The following is a 20,207-nucleotide window of genomic DNA, read 5'->3' on the forward strand; positions in this document are numbered from 1 at the left end:
CTTTGTCTTGTCTGTGCTTCAGTGTCATGTGGACTGTTTCTTGGTGCTCTCTTCCTGCCTGGGGCGTAGGTGACAGTGGCCCACGTCTCTGGCTGTGGCAGAGAGGCTCGGCAGCCTCCTCTTCCCTCCGGTGCAACTGAAGGTAAACAGAGCTTTTGGGGGCCCTTCTGGAAGGGCTGCGTGTTTGGCCTGGCTGCACAGGACCTAACCCCAACTGCCCTTGACTTGCTAAGCGCTTGCACAAAACCCAGGGAGAGGTGGCAGTACTCTGCATGTTCTGCATGTCCCCAGAGGCCTGTGGCAGGCATGGCTGTGAAAAGGCAGTGCCGGAGGTGAGGCGCAAGGGGGTACCCACCAGGAGCTGCCCTTCCCACTCTGGTGGCCTCCCTGAAGTTTTGCTTCCATGGGACATGGGGTGGGGGGCTTGTAGAAGGAGCTAGCTTATAAATGGCTTTCAAAGGGAGTCTTTTGGTCTTTGATTCCTAAAGATCAGGTTCACTTAGGGGCAGAATTCATTCCTTAGAGTTTTGGAGGTAGAATTCCAAATTGCATTTCTGAGCAAAAAGGACTAGTTTAATTTGGTTAATTGGAATCCACCTGTCTTGGTAGAACTCAGACAACTCTTGAGTAGCTGGCATTAAGCACTTTTTAAAGGGATCATCTCCAAAGTCCCTTCAGTAGATCCTGATCTGAAGCCATTTTCACTCGCTGTGACCGTGCTGTGCTGAAGATTCTGGTCTTGGTTGAGGTTTGCTTAGACTCCCGATATCTAAGAGTCTATAGATGGCAGCATTGCACAAATGTGCACAGAAGACCCTGCAGACCCTACCCTGCTCCATGCCCTCCGTCAGGACTGGGTGCACGCACCCTGCGGGCCAGTGCTGTTGGCACGTGTGCAGTCGGGCTGGGGTACAGAAGTGTTAGACTTGGCATGTACCCTCTAGCTGGTCTTCTGGTTTAGAGAAAATTGTTTTCGGGGGAGGTCCTGAGCATTTGGTCTCCAGCTGTGTTCTAGACCTAGTCCTGCCCCTAGGATCTTAGCGGAGTCACTCTGGAAGCGACCCGTGTTGAGAAGGCCCCGGGAGGGTGCCTTCCCTGGGTCCTTCAGCTACCTTGTTTAATGTAGGGAACATCTGTGTTGAGAAAAAGCCCGTTGGAAGAAAAAAGACTATAGACATGCGGGGAGGAAGGCTAAGTGGGTGCAGAACCGTTTGCAAAAGCCAAAGCGAGGCCTGGGCCATTCTGGTGCTTTGGAACCTTGCATGAGAACCAGCTGGGCACTTGTTAGCCAGGACCAGAACGTCCAGATGCTGTTGGGAGTGGGCGTTCTAACGTGGGACCCTGCTGTGTCCCTGGGTAACGGACCTGTGCGTGTCAGCTTGAGAAGCACTGTCCTAAGCCATCCGTGGCCCCTGTCACCCAGGTCAGGAGGGTTTGCCAGACCACAGCCTGAGAGTTCCACAGGTTCAGGGGCATGTCTGATGCGTGAGGAGAGAAGTTCTGCCTCACGCAGCTAAATACTTGCTAAGTGGCACAGTGATCCTGTGTGAATAATGCCTGTCGAACATCTGTTGCTTGTGGGTGGGGAAGGGAGGTGGGGAAAAGAATCCGTTATGACACGGGGAAGAGCACTGAGGGCCGCGCGGTGGTGGGAGCTGTCAAAACGGTCTAGGATCAGGTATTCTGCTTCCTTTTGTGTGTGTGCAGATGAGCGCTAAGGCCCAGAGGTGAAGTGACCTGCCTCAGGCTCCCCAGCAAGTTGGAGTCCAAATTGGGTGCATTGAAAACAAGGTACCGATCTCTAATGCTAGACCAAGTTGGCCACGCAGCAGCATGTAAGCATTTTTGGAAAAACTGGGCCCTGGAGATGTAAAAAGCTGCTCAGAGGAGGTGACAGAAGGGGAGGCCCCCTGGCAGCCACTCTCGCTGCCACGTACTTCCTGGAAGGAACGTGGCTTTGGAGCTGGGCCCACAGATCCTGGGACTTAACCTCGCTGAGCCACCCAGGTTCCCGTTCGTAAAGGACGGATGTAAGGGCACGGCAGATGCAGGATCAGAGCCCACGAAGGAAAGGGCCAGGGACTGGACAATGAAGGGGCCGAGGGGCGGGGGACTAGGCAGTGAGCAAGGGGAGTCCACCGAGGGCTTCGCGGATGGACGGGCTAGTCTGGACAGTTACTTCACCTGGATATTCGAGACCACGGACCAGTCGGGTGGGGGTGAGCATGCGCGGAGTCCGTTTTCATAGCCGACAAACAGCACCTGTCCTGGCCCTGCTTGGAAAAGTAAAAACTGGTGGCCTGGCAGGTGCTTCCCACAGGTGTGTCCATCGGAGTGCACTAGATCAAGCTATCATCGTCTGTGTCAACTCCCTGGCATAGAGAACGCCTGAGCTTTGGTGACGGGGGTAAGGTCACTTCCCCCATTGCCCATCCGGGCAGGGCCAGCCTGCGCCCCGGGTCCCCCCTCCCTGAGGGTCGGTAGTCCTGGTCCAGACACGGGGACACGGGGGTGGCTCTGAGGCCTCCCTGAGAGGCTGTCCCTGTGATGCCGGCATTTTCTGCACCAGCCTGAAAAATAAAGGCTTTTATTGCGGGTCTAGAGACATATTCACAAGGGTGTGACACGGCCAATCTCTCGACTCTGAAGCAGGGAAGACAGTGCGGGGGGGAGAGGAACGGGGTGCTCGCGACACTAGTACAACTGTTGTAAAACCGCTTAATTTTGTGAAAAGTGAAAAGTGACAGTAGCAAAATGATGAAGTTCCGTCGGAACCAAAGCCGGTGATGTAGGGCAAGGCGGAAGGCAGCGCCTGGACCCGGTCAGTGGCCGGAGGACGAGCAGCGCTGCAGGAGCAGGGTGTGGCAGCTGTCGCACACGCGCACGGGCCTGGGGTAGGAGGGCAGGGCCAGCTCGTTGCTGGAGCACGTGCTGCAGAAGATGTGGCCGCAGTGGCGGCAGTGGTGCTGGGGGGCACGAGGGGGTGGTAAGGGCGGGCGCCTTCCGACCCGCCGCCCCCCCCCCCCCCGCCCCAGCAGCAGGGGTCCGTTCGGGGGTGGGGGGGGGGCGTGTGCACTTGTAGGACTGAGGCTCTGGAACGCACTGGGGCTGCTGGTCGGCTATGGAACATCCCCGCTTCGCTCCCTGGTGTCACGGCGTCTGTTTGCAGACGCGAGGTTTCCGAAGCCAGTGCCTCCTGCCTTTGCGCGGAGCTTTTGCCTGCCCGCCACCTCCATCACTCTGGGCCATGGCCAGGCTGGTTGGGGGCTGGGGACCGTGAGGCCCCAGCCTCCAGCAGGCCCTGTGCCCAAGCCTGATCTCAAAGGCAGCCTCAGGAGGGCCGTTTCTACCGCTGGACCTACGCGAGGCACTGGCCAGGATTTGGGATTTCTCCTTTCCCACAGGGCCTGATGATACCGGGACCGGGGAGAATGCACAGCCGCAAGGTGGGGGGTGGGGCACTGTTAGTGGGCTGGACAGGCTTCCAGTCTTGCTAGGGATCTGTGTCCCGCCCTTGTGCTGCCCAACTGCTCCATCAAAGCCCCAGCAACCCTGGACCAAAGGCTGGTTGCGGGGACCCCCCCCCCAGTCCTGGAAGCGGAAGGCAGAGTCCCTGGGGCACGGGCCCTGCTCAGCTTCTGGGGCTGTGTGGATGCCTGTCTAACCACGGGTTCCCTATAGATGGTTTTTGCCTAATTTAGCCAGATTTTGGTCCTGTTGCTGACCATGAACTTTGAATGATACACTCACCTAGTGTTCTGTACGTGAGCAGCCCTAACTCCCAAAGAAATCTGCCAATCCTTGAAAGGACAGGTGGGGACAAGCTGGGAAGCCATCTGCGGGGGTCAGCACACCAGCGAGCGCTGTTGCATACGGTGGCCCGGGTCCCACGGGAGTGGGTTGAAGGGGAGCCCCTGTGGGAGCTGCTGGAGGGCCACCCCACGTACCTTCCTCCGGGAGATGGAGAACTCCTTTTCACACTGCTTACAGTGCGTTGCCTCATCATCCTTCAGCCATGTATGGCCCTGAGGGGGAAAGACCACAACAGAACCCCATTTTGTGGCTTGGCTCCTGATGGACCTGTAGCTATGTTCCGACTGCCCAACATCAGGGCCTTTCGAGGGACTCCCTCCTTCCCCCCCGCCCCCAGATGCAGCCACGGCCGGAGCTCAGGTGCTGCTGCCCGCACGCCCTCTGGCTCGGGCCTCCCGGCCCCTGCAGGTCACCCCTGGGCCTCCAGCCAGGTTCCCCGGCTTCCTGTCATCCAGACTCAACTGCCCACTTTCAAAAATGCTCTTGGGCCAAGGTAGCCAGAGCCCGGATCTAGTGCTTCCAAACTGACCCTGGCGGAGACCTGCTCCAGATGGAGAGGGGCCAGTCCCGCCAGGGCGGGCCCTGCAGAGGGACAGAAGGCAATGTGCCGGGGCGGGGGGGGGGAGATGGGAGGCCCCTGTCCCCATGCTAAGCCCCCCAACCCGCAGCACGATGTGGTGAGGCAGGATCTGAGGCTTTAAAGCTGCCTTTCTGGAGATCGTTCTAAAGGAAAACAAGGATGTGCCATTTGTGCAGCCAGAGGAACTGAGCGCTCAGTGGGGCCAAACGCCTGAGGAACTGTTCTGGCTCCTTGGCATCTGGCGGTGACAGAGCCACTTCAGGAGCTGCAGCGCGACGCCCGACAGCCTGTCCCCGTGGTGCTGCTGGCCGTCGCTGGCCGGCACATCTGGGCAGGGCAGGGGTGCCCTTCAAGGAGCTTTCCAGGTACAAGGGAGGGAAGCCAGTGCCGCCAAGTTCACGTCCGGGTTGCTAAGATGGCTGGGACAGTTGGCCGCCCCTGACCTGCCAGGCGCCAGGGTCTCTGAACTGGTGGAGGGCTGACTCGCCTGTCCCAGCTGGGCTGTCCCTCTCTCAACTGCCGCCCTCTCCCCCGTCCGCACCCCAGCTGGCCAGCCTGGCGCCCAGACCAGGTCACCTGGGCCCATGCGTTCCCGCCCGCCCTAGGTGGCGGGCATCCTTCGGCCCTCCCGGAGATGCTCCAGAGACGCGGCCCGGCTCGGGGTGGCCTCGGGCCCCTCGCTTGCTCCCTATTTTAAGAAATCCCTGGATCTCTTTCTGCCACTTGTCGTTCCCTTCATCTGGGCTCCTGTGATCTAGGCCTGCTCTTGAACGTCCAGCTGAGGGGCCGGAATCAGGACGGAGGTTGCGGGCTGGGCCCCACTGCCTGCCAGTGTCTCACGTCCCCAGGTCACAGGCCTCTGGGGCACATCCCTCACCTGACTCGGGAGAACCTGAGTGCCCAGGGCAGGAGCGTGAGCTGACTAAGCCGGGGGCAATGATTCTGAGGCTAATAACGTTAACACTCCAGTACCTTCAGCGCCTTATTTACTTCTTTGATGTCTTCCATCTTTAGCTTTGACCTTAAAAAAGAAAAAAAGATGATTTATAGCTGTGCGAGGCTCTCAAACTCAGCAAGCCCACAGCTACTGTCTGGCTTCAGGAGGGTGACAGCTTAGGAGAGAGCAGCCTCATACAGGAGTTGTTCGAGAACACGCTTTCTGCCTTTTATCATCCCAGTCACCTCATCATGCTGGCTCATGTCTGCTGCGCTCTAGGAGCCTGTGGAACGAACGTGGTCCCAAAACAGACTGTTGAGCCTGCAAGGTTTAAAAAGACTTTGAAGTAGTTGCAACCATTTAAAAATTGGGAGGGCGCCTGGGTGGCCCAGTCGTTAAGTGTCTGCCTTCGGCTCAGGTCACAATCTCAGGGTCCTGGGATCGAGTCCCGCATCGGGCTCCCTGCTCAGTGGGAAGCCTGCTTCTCCCTCTGCTGCTCCCCCTGCTTGTGTTCCCTCTCTCGCTGTCAAATAAATAAAATCAAGAACTGGGAATAATTTCCTAGAAGTCAGGTTCCTGGCTTCTCCCGGCAACCATTCCTGCATGGGACATGCGCCTGAATGGGGGTGTGGGGCCCCCCCACGGTAGGCACCCAAATCCTCATGGCTCCTTTGGCCCCTTTCCTGCTGCCTGCTCCTTCTAGAACAGTCCTGCTCTGAGGACAGGTTCACTTGCTCCACCCTTGTTAGCAGAACAGTTCCTTAGTCGTCCACATAAGAGGACAGGCCTGAATGTGGTCTACACTGGCAGAATTCAACCAGATAAAATGAAACTGTGTATCTGTAATTGCAGGCTGGGGCAGTGGGGGGAGGTCTGAGCCCTTTCTGAAAAGCTGACATTAGCCTAAACTGTCAGTGGATCAACAGAAGGGTCAAAGTGGCAGGGCTCTGAGACATAGACGAGACTTCCAGGGGAGGACTGGGAACTGAGCATCGGGGCCTTCAGTCCCACCTGAGCAGCTCAGAGACAGGCCTGCAGTGTGACAGAACCAGAAGCTGCCCGGGGGGCAGGGGGAACCAGGTCAGGACGGCAGCCTGCACGTGCAAGCATGTCCCCGGGGAACACAACTTGGGAAGGACCTGGAAGTTGCCCAGAGAAAGAAACCGGGCAGCTGTGTCTAGCTGGTGGAGGATCTGAGGAGAACCCTGTCCTCTGTCACCTGGTGTCGGCTTGCAGGATGGAGGGAAGTGGGAGGGAGGGAGGGAGGGAGCACCAAGGATGTTCCTCGGGGATCCCTGCCCACGTCACACGTCCTCGACACAAGCCCAGCGCAGCCTGACTGACACACGTGCTACTACCGTGTGTTTCTAGCTGCTTCTCTGTCGGTCCCCATGTCTGGACCTCTGGTCACAGGCTCCCACGGGGCCCCCATCTCTCTGGTCACTGTGCTTGGGGAAGGAGCCAGAACAGGACCTGGTGGGGACCAGAGCCACTGGTGAGGGAGCAGACAGGACGGCAGACTAGGAGGGAGACACTGATTCCCGATGGCTTTTTGGGCTTGAGATAGTCTGAGCTGGGTTTCTGTCCCTCTGCAACCAGGAGCCCTGACTCCTAAGGAGAATAAAGCTCCCCAGCGGCTCTGCAAACACAATCATCTCACAAATGAACAAATCCTACAATCTGCAGTGTGACCTATCGGACGGGCCAGAGGAACCTGGCGGACGGGGACCCTGCGCGGGAGGGCTGTCAGGTCAAAGGAAGAGACCGAAGTACTAAGGTCTGTGCTCCTTTAGCAGTACCCAGCAGGACAGATAGACAGACAGAGGCTGGTAGATGTGAATGTCCAGAAAGGGAGGTGGTGGTTGGGCTATGCCACAGCAGGTGGAATCCTCAAACCACAGTAGCCCCCTGGTCTGACTGCGGGCCCAGCAAGCACCCCACCCACCGCCCCCGTGGCTTGCTTGGGACGTAGAGGCTGAGCTAGTGAACAGGAGGGCTCACTAGAAGGGATTTCCTAATGCATTAAACCGGCGCTGTGTCTCCAAGTGCTGACTTCCTGGGGGGTCGCCCTTAAACCCCTGGCTGGCCTCCTGCCCGGCCCTCCTCTCCCTGGTTTGGCGCCTGGTGGGCAGGCTGGTGTGACTCCGGAGGAAGGGGGGCAGGCCCAGTTGGGCCACGACACAGGTGGCAGGGGAGGGTGGGGGCGGGCTTCTTACTGGCTGAGGTGCAGGCCCATTTCCTGGAGGGCTTGTTCCTGCTCGTTGCAAACCTTCTGCAACTCCGCCTTCTCGTCTTGGAGCTCCCGCAGCTCCTAAAATGGACCAACCAGAGGCCTGACACACTCATGTAACTACAGCGACAAGCAGGTCAGAATGTTTTTCAAGAGCAAAAAGCAGTTTTGGTGTGTTAATCTCATTTGAGCTGCGGTTATTTCATGGATGACTTCTCACTAGCCCGTTTCTCCAGAACAGGCACCTGCAGTGGGGACAGTGATGCGGGACAGGAAAACAGCTACGTGAAAATCAGTCACCCACACAGGGCGAGCAAGGCCTTGCCCATCTGAGTTGCTATTAAAAGGCCGTTGAAACACAGAGAACTGCCTCAAAACACGCACAGATGAGCCTTATGCAGGAGCGGGGGACACCTGCACAGTGAAGGCTCATTTGAATAAAGTTTTTTGGAAAGGGCTGGTCTCAACTTCCTGAAAATGAATGACCAAGGCTGATGGAGGCCAGGATGTGGGATCTCACACCCAGCCCGAGATCATGTGCGTGTGCGGGGTGAAGCTCACACACTGATAACCACTGTCATCCAGGCCCAGGGCCTCTGGAGGACACAGGTTGGCAAGGGCCCTGACAAAGACCCAGGACAGTGATTTGGGGTTCAGGGCTGATGGAGAGCAGCAGGGCTTAGGCCTGAGTGGTGGGCATGTCCCTCCCAGCTGCCCCTGGGCCTTCTGCCCCAGAGCCTGGTGACACCTGCTCTGACATCAGACATGTTCTGTTTGTGTGTGTACGTAAGTGCAGGTGTGGGGCAAGAGGGTATGCAATTCAAATCTTAGACCAAAGGGAATCCAGGGGGGAAGATGCAGAACCTTCTAGGAGTCCTCTTCTGCGCTCTATTTCTTCCCATCCCCTCTTAGAGCCTGAGAGGCTCTTGCGGAACCTCTCCCTCCCCAGTGGTTCCCACCCCTGGCCCAGTGGGCTTCCCCGGGAGGGCTCTTAGACACTTTCCAACAGAGATCAGAGGACCTTTGTGGGCTCATTCAGACTGTGCAGCAGTACCCATGATCCTGTTCAACACAACGAAATCCCCAAGGATCCTCCGCCAGGGCTGGTGTGTGACCAGTGTGCCCGAGACATCCTTTGCCTGCCTCTGCATGGCTGGCCCTCACTTGTCTTTTGGGTCAGCCTCCCAGGCACACTTCCCGGATCCCGGACTACTGCCGCCACTGCGGGCCGTCTCCCTGTTTTATTTTCCCCACCGCACTGCTCCCCGAGTGGCTGGTGTATGCACCAGCCGCCTGGCGCAGAGGCGCGGCTCTGGCTGTACCAAGGGCTCCGTGGCAGGGGCTCCTGGAGACGGCAGCAGCTCTTCCCCTCCCGGGCCGGCAGCCTTACCTTTTTTAATCCTTCCACTTGCTGTAGCTCTGCTCGGAGTAGAGAGGAAGTGTCCTTCTCCTGTTGTAATTCTCGCTGAAGAGCCTGTCTCTGTTCTTTTTCTGATTTCAACTCTTTCTCTAGACTCGAGCTGTTTTCCCAAAATGAACTTGAGTTAGTCTCAGTGAGAGATGCATGGAAGATGCACAATCTCCAACCCAATTCTCCACAAAGGAAATGGGGAATTCACAGAAATCAGAAGTGCTGCACCTGCACCTAAACCGGTCACCAGAGCAGGGAAGCCGGGCTCCCTCTCCGGCAGGGCCACCTGCCCCTCCAGAGGGAAGACCAGGACCCCGCCGGGGGAAGCGGGCGCATGCACTGACAGCACTCGAGCGGGCAGAAAGGGAAAGAGCCCCGAGAGACACTTAGGACCGCACGAGTAGGATCTTCTACCCAGAGCCGGCTCCCACCGGAGGACACGGGGTCGAGGCGGGAGAAAGCTACCGCACTCCCCCTCTCACCAGCTGAGTGGCTCTGGGACGTTCCCGAACCCCCCGAGCCGGCGCTCTCGCTTGCGAAAGGGGGGACACCGGGCCTGACACACACCCTGATTCCCGCTCCGGGGGCGTAAACGCAGAAGGGACACTGCCTGCACCCCGTCGGGAGCTGCCCGGCCCCGCCCCCTGGCGGCTGGCCCCGCCCCGCCCCCGGCCCCGCCTACCACTGTTCGTGCAGCTGGGAGAGCTGCTGCTGCAGCGCGCACGTCCGGCCCCCCAGCTCCTGCTGCAGCTTGTGGCTCCGCTCCTCTGCCCCCTGCCGCGCCCTCTCCGAGACCTGTAACCTGCGCCCAAAGAACCAGGTCTCCGTGGGAAAGGAGCTATCCTCAAGGCTGAGGGCAGCGTCTTTCACAGTCTTGTGGCTGGGGTTTTAAATACACACCCAGTAAAACTGTTCCCAGAGTTCTCAGCACGCGTACAGACTCGTGTAACCACCGCGGCGACGAGGAGCTCCGTCACCCTGGAAAGCTCCCTAATGCTGCCCTCTGGAGTCACTCCTAAACCTGGCAACCACTGATGTGCTCTGATGCCATGGCTTTGGCTTTTCGAGAATGTCCTAGAAATGCAATTATTCCTCATATAACCTCTTGAAACTGGCTTCTTTCACTCAGCGCGGTATCTGAGATCATTCCAGGTTCGTGTATCAGTGGCTTGTTCCTTCTGATGGCCAAGTATTATTTCATGGTATAGGCAGTTTGTTTCCCCTTCATCAGATGAAAGACCTCTGAGCTGCTTCTAGTTTTGGCAATTATATGCACAGACCTGCTATAAACATTTGTGTACAGGTTTCTGTGTGAACATCAGTCTTCACTTCTCTTGGGCACATACCCAGGAGTGGGATTGTGGGGTCATATGATAAGAGGATGTTTAGCTTTATTTTAAGAGACTGTTCTCCACGGTGGCTGTACCATTTGGCATCCCCATTGGTAAGGCAGGGGAGTTCTAGTCACTTTGGAGTCTTGTCGGCACTCAGTGCTGTCACTAAAAAGATATTTAGCTGTTCTAATACATGCACAGTGACCCCCACTGTGATTGTAACACGCACGTCCCCGCTGGCTAATGATACTGAACGTCTTTTTGTGTGCTGCTCTGCCATCCATATGCCCTCTTTGGTCAAGTGTCTTCAAGCCTTTTGTCCATTTTTAAACTGGGTTGTTTGTTGAGTTTTGACAGTTCTTTATACATTCTGGATGCAAGTACTTTGTCAGTTATATGATCTGCAAATTTTGTCCCATTCTGTAACGTGTCTTTTTATTCTCTTGTGTCTTTCATAGAACAAAGGTTTTATATTTTGATAAAGTCCAATTTATCAAATTTTTCTCCCATGGACTCCAGGCTTTCATGTCACGTCTAAGATCTCTTTGACTAACCCAAAGCCACAAAGATTTTCTCCTATGTTTTCTTCTAAAAGTTAGAAATTTTAAGTTTTCCATTTAGATTTATCCATTTCTAGTCAATTTTTGAATAAGATATGAGATGTAGATTGCAATTCATTTTTCTGATTGTTCAAACATCATTAAAAAGACTCCTCGCTCCACTGAACTGCCTTTGCACCCTTGTAAGAAAATCAGTTGCCATATTCTTGTGAGTCTGTTTTCAGACTCTCTTGTGATCCACTACTGACTGATGTAAAAATGTGACCATGCTGCTGACCTCACTGTACCAGTCTGACCCCCTGGGAAGACAATGTGATACAGGAACCCAAAGGTTGATTAAGGGAATACACACTTAGGGCTGGGAATCGGCCCCCTTCAGCAAGACTAGGATCCCAAAGGCCCATCATCCCAAGTTGTCTGTACTTGTGAGAGAAACTCCAGGTCCAGAGAATGTCCCCATCTCCTAAGGAATATGGGGGGGTTGTGATTACCTTTCTTCCATCTGTTTCATGCTGGACATAACTTGGTTGTTTTTTTCTTCAAAAGATGTGATGGCTTCATTCTTCTGCTGTAAACAGCTCTCGGCATTCTGCCAAGGCAAGGAAAAGGGGTCACACTCTGCCACTCCCTCACTGCCGGGCCTGCTTGGGATTAAGAACAGGTTTGATTGCACCCTCTACTTTCACAGCACTTTCAGGAGCATTTTGTTAATTGCTGCTCTTCCCCACAGCCCTGGAAGACACGTTGGGTTGAAGCGCCCAGTGTTATCAACAGAAAGAAAGGCCCAGAAAGAAGTAAGGAAGTAATGAGCCTTTCCTCTATGAAAGGTCCATGTTCCTTTTCAAAAAGGAACTTCAGAGTGGGATCTGACAATGTTACTGAGCTGTTCCCACGTGCCCAGCACACCTGCGAACTCTCTGGCCCTGGCAAGGGTGGTTAGCCCCCCTTCTCTAGGCAAAGGGAGGCTCAGAGAGAGCGCCGGGGTGGAGACTAGTGCGCATGTGCCAGGACAGCAAGCTTACACCCGTGACTATGTGACTTCTGAATCCAGGCTCTGAACCAGAGCCTGGACCGAGGGCGGCGGGGGTGGGGCGTGGCAAAAACACCATGTTCCTGTGTGTCTACAAGAAACTCTTTTAAAATAAAAGGATACAGAAAGGCTGAAGACAGAAGGAAGTCCTAATAAATTCCCAAGAATAATATACAGACTATATTCTTGGACCTTAATGTGATACAATTAGACTTTAACAACACAAGAATGACTAAAAACGCCTCATATCTTGGAAACAAAACTAAATGGCATTATTACTAAAACTACTGAGCTAAAAATATAAACCAGAGGAAGAATTACGAAATACTCAGAGGTAAAAGCTAGTGAAAACACTATGCAATATTGTATAGTACTGAAGATGCACTGAGTGTAAAATGTGTCTTAATTTTACACGCCACTAAGAAAGAAAAACCTGCTACTTGGAACACTCAGGTCACTGACTGTAAGATGCATCTAGGTTTCAGAGATGCTAAGATGTGAAAAATGTGCCTCGTAGATGATATGCTTTTGTTAAATTTTGAGGGCCACAGCTAAAGCAGCACTTGCGGGTAATTTTTAACCTCAAATAGCATTTTTGTTATTTATTTTTATTTTTTTAAGTAAACTCTGCCCCCCAGCGTGGAGCTTGAACTCATGACCCTGAGATCAGGAGTCACACGCTCTACTGAGTCAGCCAGGCACCCCCAAATGACATTTTTTATGGAAAAAAAAAAAAAGATAAAACAGATAAGCTAAGCATGCATTTCAGCAGCTGAAAATGAACTACAGAGAAAACCCAAAGAAATCAGAAAGAATATAATAAAAGTAAGGGTAGATAGAAGTCAGTGAAAAACATGGGAAGAAAAGACAATGCAGAGTATTAGGGGGAAAAGATGGTTCTTTGAAAAGATTATTAAAGAAGATACACTTCTGTCAAGAAGGAATATAGAAAATAGAAAATGCAAGTAAGAAAATCCTGAATAAAAGAGAATTAAAAACTGTAAAAGAAAGAACATTATAAACAACTATGAGCTAAAACATTTGAGAACCTAAACAAGATACATTTTGGAAAAAATATACCAAAACTGTCCTGAGAAGAAACAGAAAGCACAAATAGGTCAGTAGCATTTAATAACTTGAAATGGTCATCAAAGTCACCCTGCTTCCAAAGCCTCAGACCCAGGTAAATCCTGTAACATAGGTGGATTCTCTAAATTTTCAGAATAGCCACTTGCTATCTTGTATGAATTATTCCAGAAAAAGAGAGCTTCAAGAGAGCAGGAAAGCATATAGTGCCAACCCAATCTTGATTCTGAAGGCAAATAAGGTCAGTAAGAGGAAAGATAACTAGAGGTCCATCTCAAATATAAACACATATATTATATATAAAATATTAGCTAATGGTATCAAGAGTATATATAAATATATCATAATTAAGTAGAATTCCAAGAATGTTAATCAGTATAAATTACAACACAAATAAAGGAAAAAAAAATATGATTATCAAAATAGATAAAACAGGGGGGCGCCTGGGTGGCTCAGTCGCTTAAGCATCTACCTTTGGTTCAGGTCAGAATCTCAGGGTCCTGGGATCCAGCCCTGCACCAGGCTCCCTGCTTAGCAGGGAGTCTGCTTCTCCCTCTCCCTCTGCCACAACTTGTGCTCTAATAAATAAATAAAATCTATAAAAAAAAAAACCAAAACCAACAAAATAGATAAAATATAGGGGAAAAAAGCATTTAATAAATTCAACACATATTCATGGTAAAACTAAGCAAACAAGAAACAGAAGTGAACTTCCTTAACTGAGGATCACATAGCAAACATCTAGCAAGATTATAGCTAATGGAGAAACTTTTAGATGCAATCCTTTTAAAGAGCAGGACCACAAGTTTGCTCACTGTTTCTGCTGTGTAATGTAGTATTGGAAAGCCTGGCCAATGCTCTAAAAAACAAAAATTGAGGGTAAAGAGATTAAACTCTCTCTATTTGCCAATGATGTGATCACTTACACATAAAGCCAACAGGATCAAGCGAGGAACTGTCTGCCCCCTGGCGGTGTGCAAGGCTGCTAACAGGATATCAGGCCTGCAAACACACGAGCTCTTTCCTGTACCAGTAAGACCTAACCAGATGATGTAGCCAAAGTAAGGCACCGGTCACATGGGCAACAAGAAATACAATCCAGGAACTCACCTGGAGAAAATGCAAGACTCTTACCCAGTAAAAAGGACAAAAAAAGAGAAAAAAGAATTATCTGACTAAATGAAAATCTACCCCATGCTCTTGGATGAAATGGCTTTATACACTACAGAGGTCAATTTTTTCTCAAGTTAACCTATAAATCCAATGTAATCCCCATTTATGAAATTCAGTTGGATTTTTTTTTTAAATAAATTTAGCCTGGGACCTCCAACCTCGATCCTGGCTCTGCTCCAGTCCTGCCTGCCCCCACAGCTCATACTGCCCCTGCCTGGCGCCCGATCCCAGCTCAGTTCACCTGGATTTTTATTAAAAAAAATTTTTTTAAAGATTTATTTTAGAGAACGAGAGCTCACGTGTGCAAGTGGGGGAGGAGTGAGGGAGAGAGAGAATCCCAAGCCGACTCCCCGCCCAGCGTGGGGCTTGATCCCACGACCCTGAGATCACAACCTGAGCCGAAACTAAAAGTCAGACGCTCAACCAACTGAGCCACCCAGGTGCCCCTCAGCTGGATTTCTAAAAGGAACTTTATAAATTGTTCTAAATTTTTGGTCAAGAATAAAGGTTTACAAATAGATATGTCAATCTTAAAAAGAGGGGAAAAATTAGGGGGCAAGGAGGGCAGGCTTGACCTCTGTAATGGGTTGCGTTCCATCCCTCCCAAATCCATAGGTGGAAGCCCTGGCCCCTAGTACCACATGATGTGACCTTATTTGGGAAGTGGGCCATTGCTGACATAATTAGTTAAGATGAGGTCAAAGTGGAGTAGGGGGGGCCCTTAATCCAGTATCACTTGTGTCCTTATCAAAGGGGGAAATCTGGACATAGTCATGCACACAGGGAGCACACCAAGTGATGGATCGCCAATGGTGGCCAATAGCCACCAGAAGCCCTTAGGACACAGGGACGCTACAATCTTCCTCACAGCCCTCAGAGGAAAGCAACTGTGCGGACTCCCAATCTCAGACTCCTGGCCTCCAGACTGTGAGACAATGAAGCTCTGTCAAGCCACTCTGTGGTCCTTTGTTACAGCCAACTTAGACATAAAACATACTACAAAGCTATGGTGATTAGGTAACTCAGATAGACACACAGAACAGAGACCTCAGGGACAGTTGCACCTTATGTATGAACTTGATCTATGATCAGGGTGGCACCACATATGGAGGGAGAAAAGACTGGACTAGTTTTTTTTTTTTTTTAAAGATTTTATTTATTTGACAAAGAGAAACATAGCGAGAGAGGGAACACAAGCAGGGGGAGTGGGAGAGGGAGAAGCAGGCTTCCCGCGGAGCAGGGAGCCCGATGTGGGACTCGATCCCAGGACCCCAGGATCATGACCTGAGCCGAAGGCAGACGCCCAATGACTGAGCCACCCAGGCGCCCAAGACTGGACTAGTTTTAAAGTGGCTAACGATATGGAGAAAACCACACCTGGATCCCTCAGTAAGGCTGTAAATGAAAGTCAACTCTAGACATTAAAAACCTGTGTCAGGTTTATAAAACTAGTGTAGAATGTCTTTGACACCTAGGCTTGAGAAAGGGCTTCTTAAAATCCCCAAACTGGGCGCCTGGGTGGCTCAGTTGGTTGGGCGACTGCCTTTGGCTCAGGTCATGATCCTGGAGTCCCGGGATCGAGTCCTGCATCGGGCTCCCTGCTCAGCAGGGAGTCTGCTTCTCCCTCTGACCCTCCCCCCTCTCATGTGCTCTCTCTCCATTCTCTCTCAAATAAATAAAATCTTAAAAAAAAAAAATAAAATCTCCAAACTGCAGCCTATAACGTGAAAAATCAGCACATTTGACTACACCAAAAATAAGGACTTAAGGATACCAGAGAAGAGAGTAGAGGAGATCTACCACAGGTGAACCAATAAAGGACTAATATTCAGACTACACAGAATGACCGCTAATCAACAAGGACAAGACAAGGGGAAGGTCTAAGATGGTGACGTAGGAAGACCCTGAATTCTCCCCCTCCAGACACACCAAACCTATACCTACACCTACGGTGATTCCCCCTAAGAACGGAAGGCAGTTTCCACCCCAACAGAGGGACCACACGGAGAAGGGCAGGAGAGGTGGAGACATAGTTAGGACGGGAACCCACCCCTGATGCTGCCTGTGCAGTGGGGTGGGCTAGCAACTGTGGGTGATCTAAACCCAGAGTGTCTGCCAGGCGCTGGAGGAGTTGCTGGAATGCTCCCCAAGTGGGGAGGTGCCGGTGAGGACCACTGCTGATGGTCCCCCTCCACCCTGACAGCACAGACAGGAGCGTGGCCATTCTAGCCAGCCCGACACCTCAGTGAGCCCCAGTTCCCTCGCTTAGTAGCCCCAGGCAAGCCCCCGAGGCGGCCCTCCCATCTGAGCTCACCCAAGCTCCAGCTGTCCCACCAAGGTGGACCCAGTGCAGCACAACAGGGATACCCTGGATGGTGCCCGCTCCAGCTCCAGCTGTCTTGCCAACACAGTATAGGTGCAAAGCACCTTGGGACACCCCAGGCCCACGCCGGCTTCAGCTCTACACGACTTGCTAGGACACCCACTGCCCAGAGCACCCTAGGACCCCCCCACCCCGAGTCTGTGCCCACTTCAGGTATCCCATCAGGCCCTCTACCCCATGTGGAGCACCTTGGGACCTCCTGGCCTATACCCACGTAAGCTCCGGCCATCCCACCAGGGCCTCGGCTATGCAGAACATCCTGGGACCCCCTAGTCTGCACCTACTTCTCCAGTTGCCCTGCCAGGAACCCCCTGCTTCATGGAGTACATTGGGATCCCCTGGCCCCTGCCCCGCCTCAGCTCCAGACTTCCATGGAGTGCCCTGGGAACTTCAGCGCATGCCTGCCACAGCTCCAGCCAAAGACAACAGGCATATGCAGACTACACAGTCCTACACTCCTTTAAGACTGGCAGACGTAGCTGTTCTGCCTAATACAAGAAACAAGCACAGAAAGTCAAGCAAAATGAGGAAACAAAGGAATATGCTCCAAATGAAAGAACAAGACAAAACATTAGAAAAAGAACTAAATGAAACGAAGGTACGTGATCCACCCCAGAAAGAGTTCAAAGTAATGGTCATAAAGATGTTCACCAGACTTGACAGAAGAGTGGATGAACTCAGTAAGAACTTCAACAAAGAGAAATTATAGAAAAGAAACAATGAGAGTTGAGGAACACAAGAATTGAAATGAAAAATACACTAGAGAGAGTCAACAGCAGATTAGAGGATGCAGAAGATCTGGATCAGCGATCTGGAAAACAGATGGAAAATGGAAAGCACCCAAGCAGAATAGCAAAAAGAAAAAAGAATTGGGCGCCTGGGTGGCTCAGTTGGTTAAGCAACTGCCTTCGGCTCAGGTCATGATCCTGGAGTCCTGGGATCGAGTCCCACATCGGGCTCCCTGCTCAACAGGGAGTCTGCTTCTCCCTCTGACCCTCTTCCCTCTCGTGCTCTGTGTCTCTCATTCTCTCTCTAATAAGTAAATAAAATCTTAAAAAAAAAAAAAAAGAAAAAAGAAAAAAAAAAGAGGCTAGTTTAAGGAACATTTGGGACAGCATTAAGCATGCTAACATCTGCATTGTAGGTATCCCAGAGGGAGAAGAGAGACAGAAGGGGGCAGAAAACTTATTTGAAGAAATAATAGCTGAAAACTTCCCTAACCTAACCTGGGGGAAGGGCACACAGAGAGCCTCAAACACGGTGAAACCATGACACATAATAATTAAAATGGCAAAGATAAAAGAGAAGGAGAGAATCTATTTTTTTTTTTTTGAAGATTTTATTTATTTATTTGACAGAGAGAGAGATAGCAAAAGAGGAAACACAAGCCGGGGGAGTGGGAGAGGGAGAAGCAGACTTAGCGCAGAGCAGGGACCCCGATGCGGGGCTCGATCCCAGGACCCTGGGATCATGACCTGAGCCAAAGGCAGATGCTTAACGACTGAGCCACCCAGGTGCCCTGAGAAAGAATCTTAAAAGCAGCAAGAGAAAGGCAAATAGTTACATACAAGGGAAACCCTGTAAGGCCATCAGCAGATTTTTCAGCAGAAACTTTGCAGGCCAGAAGGGAGTGGTATGATGCATCCAAAGCACTGAAAATTAGAATCCTATGACCAAGAGTACTCTACCTGGCAGGAGAGATAAGGAGTTTCCCAGACAAACAAAAGTGAAAGGAGTTCACATCCCTAAACCAGCCTTACAAGAAATATTAAAGGGGCTTCTTTAGTGGAAAAGCGGAGGCCATAACTATAGTAAGATACTTATGAAAGGGAAAAACTTCACTGGTAAAAGCAAACATAAAATAAAGGTAGGAGATCAATCACTTACAATGCTAGTAAGAAGGGTAAAAGACAAAAACAGTAAAATTAATTCTATCAAAAAGTAGTTAAGGAGTACACAAAATAAAAACATATATGACATTATATACATAAAAAGGGAGTAAAAACCTAGTGCCTTTATTTACTTATTTTTAAATATTTTATTTATTTATTTGACAGAGAAAGAGAGTGAGAGAGAGGGCGCAAGCAGGGGGAGCTGTAGGCAGAGGGAGAGGGAGAAGCAGGCTTCCCACAGAGCAGGGAACCCAAAGTGGGGCTCAATTCCAGGACCCTGGGATCATGACCTGAGCCGAAGGCAGATCCTTAACTGACTGAGCCACCCAGGTGCCCCAAAATGTAGTGTTTTTAGAATGTGTTCAAACTTAAGAGACCCTCAACTTAATATAAACTGTTATATACTCAGAATGTTATATATGAACCTCATGGTAACCATAAATCAAAAACCTACAATGGATACACAAAAAGTAAAGAGAAAGGAACCTAAGCACAACACTACAGAAAGCCATCAATCACAAGGGAAGAGAGCAAGAGAAGGAACAGAGAAGAACTACAAAAACAACCACACAACAATGAACAAAAAGGCAGTAAGTACATACCTGTCAGTAATAGCTTTATTCTTTCTTTCTTTCTTTCTTTCTTTATTTATTTTTAAAAGATTTTATTTGACAGAGAGACAGCGAGAGAGGGAACACAAGCAGGGGGAGTGGGAGAGGGAGAAGCAGGCTTCCTGCTGAGCAGGGAGCCCGATGAGGGGCTCGATCCCAGGACCCTGGGATCATGACCTGAGCCGAAGGCAGACGCTTAACAACTGAGCCACCCAGGCGCCCCTTTTATTTTTAAGTTTTATTTATTTATTAATTTATTTATTAAATAAAAGAGAGCACACACGTGTGCAAGTGTGCAAGTGAGAGGAGGGGCAGAGGGAGAGAAGACTCTGTGCTGAGCAGGGAGAGTGACTTGGGGCTCATTCTCACAACTCTGAGATCATGACCTGAGCTGAAACCAAGAGTCGGATGCTCCACTGACTGAACCACCCAGGCACCCCGTCAGTAGTAACTTTAAATGTAAATGGTCTAAACGTTCCAATCAAAAGACACAGGGTGACAGATAAAAAAACAAGACCCATCTATATGCTGCCTCCAAGAGACTCACTTCAGACCTAAAAACATATAGACTGAAAGTGAAGGAAGGGATAGAAAAACATATTGCATGCAAATGGAGGCAAACAAACAAACAAAAAAAACTGGGGTAGTAGTACCTATGTCAGACAAAATAGCATTATATAATGATAAAGGGATCAATCCAGCAAGAAGATGTAGCAATTGTAAATATCTGTGCAACTGACACCAGAGCACCTGAATACATAAAGAAACTACTAACAAACATTAAGATAGAAACTGACAGTAATACAATAGTAGGGGACTTTAATACCCCACTTACATCAATGGGTAGATCATCCAAGCAGAAAATCTATAAGGAAACAGAGGCTTTGAGTGATACACTGGAGCAGATGGACTTATCCATACAGAACATTCCTTCCTAAAGCAGCAGAATACACATTCTCTTCATGTGCACATGAAACATTCTCTAGCATAGATCACGGTAGGCCATAAAAGGAATCTCAATAAATTTAAGAAGACTCAATAAATTTAAGAAGACGAAAAATCGTATCAAGCATCTTTACCCACCACAACAGTATGTAACTTGAAATCAACTACAGGGAAGAAAAACAATAAAACACAGAAGAAACACAAACACGTGGAAGCTAAACA

The 20,207-nt window shown here is 50.8% G+C and overlaps 1 protein-coding gene across 2 annotated transcripts in view; it reads right to left on the minus strand.

Annotated features, from left to right (window-relative positions):
- Window positions 1–2,571: 2,571 nt before the first annotated feature.
- Window positions 2,572–20,207, minus strand: part of RUFY1 (RUN and FYVE domain containing 1) — a 60,023-nt gene continuing 42,387 nt past the window's right edge. The window contains exons 12-18 of one of the 2 annotated variants that reach the window (XM_028092617.2): window positions 11,357–11,454; window positions 9,654–9,773; window positions 8,951–9,080; window positions 7,547–7,641; window positions 5,366–5,414; window positions 3,948–4,025; window positions 2,572–2,966 (exon numbers count right to left, since the gene is read on the minus strand). In XM_028092617.2, coding sequence (XP_027948418.1) covers window positions 2,823–2,966; window positions 3,948–4,025; window positions 5,366–5,414; window positions 7,547–7,641; window positions 8,951–9,080; window positions 9,654–9,773; window positions 11,357–11,454 — 714 coding nt within the window. In that variant the 3' untranslated portion in view covers window positions 2,572–2,822. The remainder of the gene's footprint in view (window positions 2,967–3,947; window positions 4,026–5,365; window positions 5,415–7,546; window positions 7,642–8,950; window positions 9,081–9,653; window positions 9,774–11,356; window positions 11,455–20,207) is intronic. The other variant, XM_028092619.2, reaches the window with a different exon arrangement.

Source organism: Eumetopias jubatus, unplaced genomic scaffold (genome assembly GCF_037043125.1).
Source record: "Eumetopias jubatus isolate StellerSeaLion01/CBP00866 unplaced genomic scaffold, mEumJub1_p1.0 scaffold_5, whole genome shotgun sequence".
In the NCBI taxonomy this organism is placed as follows: domain Eukaryota; kingdom Metazoa; phylum Chordata; class Mammalia; order Carnivora; family Otariidae; genus Eumetopias; species Eumetopias jubatus.